Source organism: Urocampus carinirostris, chromosome 15, assembly GCF_059441175.1.
Source record: "Urocampus carinirostris isolate Australia breed hairy pipefish chromosome 15, RoL_Ucar_1.0, whole genome shotgun sequence".
In the NCBI taxonomy this organism is placed as follows: Eukaryota; Metazoa; Chordata; class Actinopteri; order Syngnathiformes; family Syngnathidae; genus Urocampus; species Urocampus carinirostris.
In genome coordinates, this window is record NC_142363.1 from 16,264,387 (window position 1) to 16,273,793 (window position 9,407).

At 38.4% G+C, this 9,407-nt stretch overlaps 1 protein-coding gene across 1 annotated transcript; it reads left to right on the forward strand.

Annotated features, from left to right (window-relative positions):
* The first annotated feature begins 1,434 nt into the window (after nt 1–1,434).
* On the forward strand, nt 1,435–6,095 carry tmem179ab (transmembrane protein 179a, genome duplicate B). Its single transcript, XM_088354201.1, has 4 exons — nt 1,435–1,814; nt 2,636–2,773; nt 5,299–5,377; nt 5,452–6,095. Exons 1-4 carry the CDS (start codon nt 1,513–1,515, stop codon nt 5,623–5,625), a joined length of 693 nt encoding a protein of 230 aa, XP_088210327.1. The 5' UTR covers nt 1,435–1,512; the 3' UTR covers nt 5,626–6,095.
* The last annotated feature ends 3,312 nt before the right edge of the window (nt 6,096–9,407 follow it).

Genomic DNA, 9,407 nt, shown 5'->3' on the forward strand with positions numbered 1-9,407 from the left:
ACTTAAGTTGAATGGATTGAGTGCTGCCAGTCAGTGGAACCATTGAAGGGGTGTGTGGGTTAGGCCAAGTGAAGAGAGTCTGTTAAGAAGAATAGAATGGGAAATGGTGTCAAAGGTGGCACTTAGGTCGAGGAGGATGAGAATGGAAAGTACACCAGAAAGCGGCAATGAGGAAGTCATTTTTGATCTTGATATGTGCAGTTTTATTGCTGTGGCACGAACGGAAAACCAGACTGAAAGGGTTCAAATAAGATAGTAGTCAGATGCGCATGAAGTTGGGAGGATATGAATGGTAGGTTAAAGTTTGGGCGGACTACTACTATTACTACTTCTCCAACTATTACTACTAAACCATGGTTGGTTAAATCCCTTGATAATGGTCTGTAGTTTTCAATAATCTGTAGTCTGTGGCTTGATTTAACCACTAGGGTGTTAGGGGCACCACTTCCTGTGGTATGTTTTGGGTGAGTACTACTACTACTAGTAATAATAATTATACTACTGTAACTATTTATGATAGTAATAAACATATTGTTGAAGATATTATTCTTGCAATGTAATTATTTTTATAATCTTAGTCTACAGTGTGATCAAGCTGAAATGTTGCTGTTTACCTAACAATTCTTCACTGAATAAAAGTGTCATACAGTACATAAAATGGAAAGAAAGTAAGTCATGTCTATATCACACGCTAGAACAAACTCTAAATAGCACCATTTTAGATGCAACGGTCCAGATGGACACAATAAAGCGTAGTAAATAAGTGCCCTTATCACTCAATGTTTAAAATTCACTTTTTGCGGAGCACCAAAAGATCGTGTCTTACCATTGACAGCTCGTTGTAGACTGCCAAAAACCCCCACCTTCCTGTCGCAAAGTCGAAAGCCAATTCAAACCTTACCACATACCAGCAAGTGGCACTGTTGGACTCATCATTGCAGGACACTTATACAGAAACTATACAATATATTTCAGCAGGAATTTCAATAAAGCAAAAGTTATTATTAAGCCTGTTACATGTGTACTATTTATTAATGCAACATCCATTGCAGCCTGGTCATCCGGAAAGGGGGATTACCTCATGTGCGGTCCATTCTCAGGTTTCTTCATTTTCCTCATGTTGAGGTTTTTGACTCTTCCCTTGCCCTCGTGTAGGTTTTAGATCAAGGGATGGTGTAATAATTGTCTGTGGTTTGTAATAATCTGTGTTCTGTGCAGCCCTTTGAGACTCTTTGTGATTAAGGGCTATATAAATTAACTTGACTTGACTGATAGATAATACAAAATCACAAAAATCATTGAACAAGTTTTATAGGGGGATCAAACGATATACGAAAAGATATATGAAACTGGGGAAGTAAAAGAGACAGTGACGTCATCAAGAAGACGTTTCCCGGTAGGTCCTCCCGGCTCGTGAGCCATCAGCAAAGCACTCCTTCGGATGCTGCGCCTGCCTCCACCGCGCATGCGCATCGTACCCAGGACCCCACACCGAGGAGTGAGACGGTAAAAATGGCCATGGATAATCTCATTTTTGCACAATGCGTGCTTTATTTCTTAGCCTTCATGTTTGGCTTTATCGCCGTGGTGCCTCTTTCGGAAAACACGGAGGACTTCGGCGGCAAATGTTTGCTGTTCACGCGCGGAATGTGGCAGAATGAGAACATCACCGTGTCCAAGCAGCGCTTCATGGTGGAGGAGTGGGGGGCCGAATCTTCCTGCAGCTTCATCGCTTTCGTCGGGGTTGCTTCCCTCATTTTGTCGGCGGTGCAGGCCTGGAGGTTGCTCTTCTTCCTCTGCAAAGGACACGATGAGTGAGTCGTGCACGACACTCATTAGATACAAACCCAACATCCAAATTTCGTGAGAGGAATTCCGGGTCTTTTTGGAGAATCGGCTCTTTCTGCTCGGATCACTGAAGAGAGCCGACACTTTCAGCTCCCAAATGGCTCTTTTGATGTTTTTTTAAATTATTATTATATGGAATGAAATATTACCAATAACAATGAAACATTATAGACCAAATGAAATAATACTAGATTCTAATGTATTATGCTACTATATTATAATATAATAATAAAGAGAGACACAGAAAGGCAGAGAGAAAGAAAGAAATAGATTGCGAAGAAAGGAGGATACAGAAAAGTAAAGAAAAGAGAGAGAGAGAGAGAGAGAGAGAGAGAGGGAGAGGGTGTAATGAACAAAATATATAAATTGAGAGAAATGGAAAGAAAGAGAAAGAGTGGGGGAGAAATGATAACAGAATGAGAGAATGATATGGAAAGAGAGAGTAAAAAGAACAAAAAACAGACAGAGCTACCATGAGAGAGAGAGAGAGAGAGAGAGAGAGAGAGAGAGAGAGTGGGACATAAAGAGAGTTTTACAAACAGAGAAAGATAAAGATAGAGAGAAACAAAGAGAGAGAAAGATTGAGAGAAGGAGAGATTAAAAGAGAGAGGAGGAAGAGAGAGTGAAATACAGACAGAAAGAGAGCAAGATATTGAGTAAGAGAGAATGAGAGTATGAGATAAAAAGAAAGAGAGAGATAGAATGTTTTGTAGGCTCCTTATTGATGGTGAGCCGACTCGCTCGCTTCAAAAGGACAAAAATCACCAATGTTGTGTATTTTTCACAGCTCCATCTTCAATGCCTTCCTCAACCTGATCATCAGCTCCTTAGTGGTGTTTACCGTCTTCTTATCAAGCACGCTGGTCAGCGTGGGCTTCAAACTGTGGTGTGACTCCATCACTGAGGGTGGCACCATGCCCAACAGGTCGGAGGAGGATCTTACAATTCTACTAATCTTGTTGTCAAGTTCAAAGAAAAACAGAAGCAGCGAAGAGTTTTTACATATTTCCTTAAAGAAACGATGTGAATTATTTGACCACCATATGTCGCTGTATTGTGATGTGCAACGGAAAAGGAGTGCTAAAAAGCACACGGTGGAATACAAACTACGGAGACTCAAATAGAACAAACATCATCATTTTTCCATTTTTCTGCCTGGTTACCGCAGGCTTTTTGGGTACCCGTAGCAGCAAGATGGCTGACAATTATGTCAGCTCCATCTAAGTGAGGCTCATGTTAAGTAAAAATTTTAAAATTTGACAATTTCCAGGTACAGTAAGCCCTCGTTCTTTGTTTTTTTTTGTCGGGGAATTAGTCAAAATCCCCAATGTAGAAACCTTAATTTATTTATTATACATTGAAACCTCAGAACAAACCCTATATACAGTCTCAAATTCTAATTTCAAATTTAATCTTCCTGCTATAGCAGACTATTAAATTATTAAATGTTTTACTTCAAATAATATTTTGTCACCATTATATAAACCTGGGGTCCCCAACGTGTTGCCCACAGGCACCAGGGTCATTGTGATTTTCTAGTAAAATCTTATTTTAATCATTTGAGTATAGCTCTTGCCTAACTATACTTGTTGATCTATATTGGAATTCTTCTAATGTACCTGACATGAGGGTTTTCCGGACTGGTGTCTTTTGTTATTTGATTAAAGTCTATTTAACCTGGTAATAACATAGTAACGGAATAGTAATAACATGATAATTTGTTATTTTATAAATGCATGGCAAAGTGTGTGCCCTCTGTGCTAATTATTAACAAAAAATGGCTTTCAGCTTGAAAAAAGCTTAAAGACCCCTGATGTAGCCGTTATTGGAAAAAAAGTGGTGTAAAATGCATTTACGTTCACCGTAGGTAATGTAGGTTTGTCAAGCTATTATATGCTTTGTTCGTGCACAACTTAGACCGCAATGTTATTGTCACACAGGCAGACACAGGCAGAGTAGAATATGACTGTTTAGTAAATCAGAATGGAAAATACAATGCATGATGAAAATCCGCCAAGTCACAAAACCGCAGAAGGTAAACCACAATAGAGCAGGGATTACTGAATTTAAAAAAATGATTTTTTTTGTGATAATTCATGCCTTTTTGCTTATTGTCTCAATCAACATTGCTATTTTTAGTAATATTATTTTTTACAACTAGAAGACTCTAAGTAATACACCTTGTCCCTTTCCCCCCACATGCAAATTAGGTTCTCACTATGGTAATTTTTAAAGAACAACTCTTGTATTAGGACCCAGAAGCAAACACAAATGTCATATAAAAATACTTTTACTTAGAATTTTTGATTGATCACTTTTCCTGTCAGACCTATGACGATACCAAAACCCCCAAGTTTTCTTTGATACAAATATCAAATATTGATCCGACAACTACTTCTGACGGATACAGTAAGTCATTGGGAGTAATCAAATCTTCAGTACTCGATGAAACTAATATAAATTACCGATACTATTTTGATTTTACATCAGTGGTGTTTGATACCACATTATTTTACGTCAATAACAATGTCAATACTCTTGTTATAAATATCAGATACTGATGCATTTAGCACTTCTGAGTTTAGACGTTTGATGCAGTAACACATTTTTTCCAGATGTATATTGAGATTAATGAAATCTGTAGTCTCATCTCATTAGCCGTACCGCTTATCCTCTTTAGGGTCGCGGGGGGGCTGGAGCCCATCCCAGCCATCTCCGGGCAGTGGGCAGGGGACACCCTGAACTGGTTGCCAGACAGTCGCAGGGCACACAGGGACAGACAACTCATTCGCTCATTCACACCTAGGGACAATTTGGGCCGGCCAATTCACCTGAAATGCATGTTTTCTGGAACGTGGGAGGAAACCGGAGTCCCCGCACAGGAAGTCTGGAGCTGGATTTGAACCCATGACATGAACTGTGCCGCACAAGCGCTAACCACTGCGCCGCCGTGCTGCCGAAATCTGTAGTCCTCAATGATAATAATGATAAGAGGCAGATACCATTTGTACTTTAAGTTTTGTGTGTTTGTTGATTTCAGTTTTTCTCAAAATTGCAGGCAATTAGTGTATTCATCTAACTTTAATTTATCTGGAAGGCAAGCAATAATAGTAAAATATTACCACCCCATGGTCAAGCTTGCTTATCAATACTATTGATATATATCTAGTATATTCCTGAAAGGGGTATTCTGTATTATGTAGTGCCTCATCGAAGTAGAAAACTTATTTCAGTAAAAAAAAAAAAAACATTGATTTGAATGATAAGAAAAAATGCACCATGTTGTATTGACAGTTCAGTTAGTATTAATGTGTTTCAATACTCGTTACCCAAAAAAAATGAGGAATGTGTTTCTTTGTTACGCATTCGTCCCAATACTGATAGAAAGTGGGCGTGGCCACAGTTGAGCCTGGCATTACGTTACCATCATACACTTTCTTTTTCACATAGCTGTGAAGAACTGCAGGACACAGACCTGGAACTGGGCCTAGACAACTCGGCTTTCTATGACCAGTTTGCCATCACTCAGGTAATCCTGCCAGTCATCGCCCAATTGAGACCACCCAAAACCCAAACTCACTCACATTTTTCCTCTTGCTACAGTTCGGCCTGTGGGCAGCGTGGATCACGTGGCTGGCCATCGCCTCGCTGGCCTTCCTCAAGGTCTACCACAACTATCGGCAAGAAGATCTGCTGGACAACCTGATCCACGAAAAGGACCTGCTGCTCGGAAGCTCGCTTCGTTGCGGCTCAGAGCTCAAGACCGGCCTCATCTAGAGCGAACGCACACTCACGCACAAACAGACAAACACACAAAGACACAAACACCCCACTGTGTGATAAAAGGCAATGTCGACAATCATCTTTGATTGATTTTGTCAAAAAAATCCACCTAGGGCAGGCGTCGGGAATAAATGGCTCGCGAGTTAGGTATGACTCTTTTCATGAGTACAGCTGGCTCAAAGATCAAGCAAGAGTCATTCTATTCCATTTGAATTGTTCCAAATGTAGTATACACAAAGCCATAGCTTCGAAAAGGGCACAACGTTCGATCCAGATTATATAGGGCGGAGTACACACTACAGTTTACAGTCTTGGAGTCACACAAACAGACGTGGTTTTGGTAAATGTCTCTATGAAATCCTCATTAAACAGTCTATGTTCACTGTAGGAACACTTTATAACAAAAAATCAAACAACAGAACAAACTGTAAACACCCAAAAATGCCAAAAAAACCTTCCATTTCCTTCCTGTTTGCAGTATTTTCTAACATTCTTCGAAGAACTTTGATCATGCCTGGTTTGGAAACCATTTTTGTTTTTTAACTTTATTCCTCACACACAATTCAACAGAAAGTTGAGTCACCCATCATACCACCACACAAACAAAATATATATACAATTGACATTCCCATAACAGACAAAATAAACAACAACACCAAAAAAATTATACTAAAAGAAATAAGATTAAAAGGTGAGGTGTTTAGACATCAAGTAGAAATTATGTAGTAGGCTTCCATCTTTTCTCAAATTGATCTACTTCCAGTTGAAGTCTTGCAGTGATTTTTTCCATAATGTACATTTTCTTTAATCTGTCTCCCCATTGTTTTATGTCAGGAGGTTGTGGTTTCTACCAAAAAACTGATCATTGTCTTTGCTACCAGAAGCATAACCCTTAGTACATAGTTGTATTGACCAGTCAATAACTCTTATGGTAAATTTCCTAATACATAGGTCACTGGGTCTAACCGCAACTCCCAATAGATAATTAATTTTATTTCTGTCTGAATGCTTCTTTGGGAATTTAACATCTATTAATTTAACATCTAATCTATCTATCTATCTATCTATCTATCTATCTATCTATCTATCTATCTATCTATCTATCTATCTATCTATCTATCTATCTATCTATCTATCTATCTATCTATCTATCTATCTATCTATCTATCTATCTATCTATCTATCTATCTATCTATCTATCTATCTATCTATCTATCTATCTATCTATCTATCTATCTATCTATCTATCTATCTATCTATCTATCTATCTATCTATCTATCTATCTATCTATCTATCTATCTATCTATCTATCTATCTATCTATCTCCAAGACAATATAAGTGAAACGCACACAGTTCGGCCAACATAACAAAGATGTATTCTTGTATTTTGAAGCGATATAGGGTGTGTAGAAGTAACACATTTTTACTTTTGATTCAAACTCTCTCCATGTCGGACTGCTGGTTATTTTGTGCTCTTCTTTCAAGGTTTTCTCCCAATCGTCACCTTTTATCACTACATCAGCTTCCACTTCCCATTTTTCATTGACCTCCATCGCATCATGACTGAAAACCATTTGCAGAGCTGTATACATTTTAGAGATAACCCCCTTTTTTGAAACCGTTATTTATGACGAAAATGATGGTCAAGATGAGCTTCGACTATTTTAAGTAAACTGAAGGAGGGAGACCTATTTTAAGTGGTATTTTTGTTGGTATGGGACACAGACATTATTATTATTTCATAGATTTTATTAAAACATCAAAATTCACACAGTGAACTAAAATGCACAGAATAATTAGCTATTTTGTTGAATTTTGTCCTAAAATGTCCGGCTCTCAAAAAATGATAGCAATCAAAGTACTTTCATTGTTTTTTGAATCAAAAAGTTTCCCAACACCTGACCTAGGGTCTGCAAACCCCGTTCCTAATGAGGCTTCTCTCCATAATGTGATCTTCAGTACACCCAAAACATGTTTTAGTATAACCTTATGCATGAGAGCCAATGTTGGACCCCATGGATCCCATATACAAAAGGAAAATGTGTTTTTTGTTCCTGGCCTGCGCCTCTCCTCCATGTTTACTGTGGTAAAAAAAATAAGTGTATTAATAAATACCCATCTGGCTGGCAAACTAGTTCAGAGTGTCCCCTGCCCACTGCCCGAAGGCAGCTGGGATAAGTGGTGCAGATAATGGATGGACGGATAAATACCTATGAATATATGCCCTATAAGTAAATGAATAAATGATTAAATAATCTTCAACTTTTCTCGGGGGCGGCAGTGGCTCAGGAGGTAGAGCGCTCGTCTTGGGATCAAGAAATCGCAGTTCGAATCCCAGCTCCTCCGTGTTACATGTCGAAGTGTCCTTAGGTAAGACACTGAACCCCTGATGCCCCCAATAAGCAGGTTAGCGCCTTACATGGCTGCACGGCCGCTTTTGGGAAATGTAAAGCACATTGTAAAGCGCTTTGGGAAGTCTTGACTTAAAAAGCACTATATAAATGCAGATCATTTCATTTCTCTCGCCTTATCCTATCTGTCTAGGGGTTGGCTCCCATACGAAATCATATGAACTGTGCACAGTAAATGATGCAACGATAATCATACCCAACTAATGGTTCGCAACACCTGTTGTTGGCAATCATTAGGCGACCAAACCCGCAAATTTTAACCCCTTATGCAGAGTTTCAAGCAGGTAGGCAATGGGTACCAATGTTGTAGACAGTGTGTTTTTTTTTTTTTTTTTTTAATCAAAGGTTTGCTTTATTCCAATTTCGAAATCTTCGTTTGGTTTGGAAATTTCGGTTCGTTTGGCAATTTGCATACTCTGCAGCCAATGAGAAGCCTCCATCGAATAACTTTGTGCTTCCGCACTTTCCAGAGCGTTATAAGATCATTTTCCAAAGTAGACGCACAGACAACACAAGAAAATGGATAAGTGGTTAGGAATCAAGCCAAAACCTTAGCCTCAGAAGAAAGATTCTAAAGAAGCTAACAAAATTTATGACACTACAAAACGTAAACGTACATTAAGAGCATCGTGGAAAAAGTTCACGAGGCTTGGAGCAGACGACGCAACGCAAACATTGCATGAATGAAGATGAGTAAATACAGGTACATACTGAAGGCAGATGAAAAACAGCAATGTCATATGCATGGAATGAATGATAGAAGTAGATTTATAATAAACTTAATTTTAAAGTGTTGTTCCGTTATATATTCTGATTATCAATCCTTAATACTTTGCAACAACGGGTTTTTTTTTTTTGCGATTAGTTGTCTAATTGCATTTCAAGTTGTGAAAAATGGGCCAGTTAACTTTATGGCTGGGCAGGCAACTTTTCAGAGTTGTCTGCCCTGGTGTCCTGTAACTTTTTGTCATGAGTTTCAGACCGTTGTTAGTCTTTAGTATGACTCTGCCGAGGCTAGTAAATAAACCATGCAATACCTAAATATATCATTTATTTATGCAGTTTATCCTTTTTTTTTCTCACTTATTTATCTTAGTAATTATTTTGTCATGTTTTCTGTCATTTACTTTGCCATGTGTTTTGATATGCATGTGGTTGTTTATTTTGTCATTATTTTGCAACGAAAATTTTTTCCTAGTTCCTCAAGCTTTTCACCAATTGGTTTATCAGTGATAAACAAATCAGCTATAGGTAAAACGCTCAGCTAGTTTGACTCATCCCTTCATCTGAATAATATTTTGTGGTGATAAAATATACAACAAAATAAATGACAAATATATACAACATAATACAAGAATACACC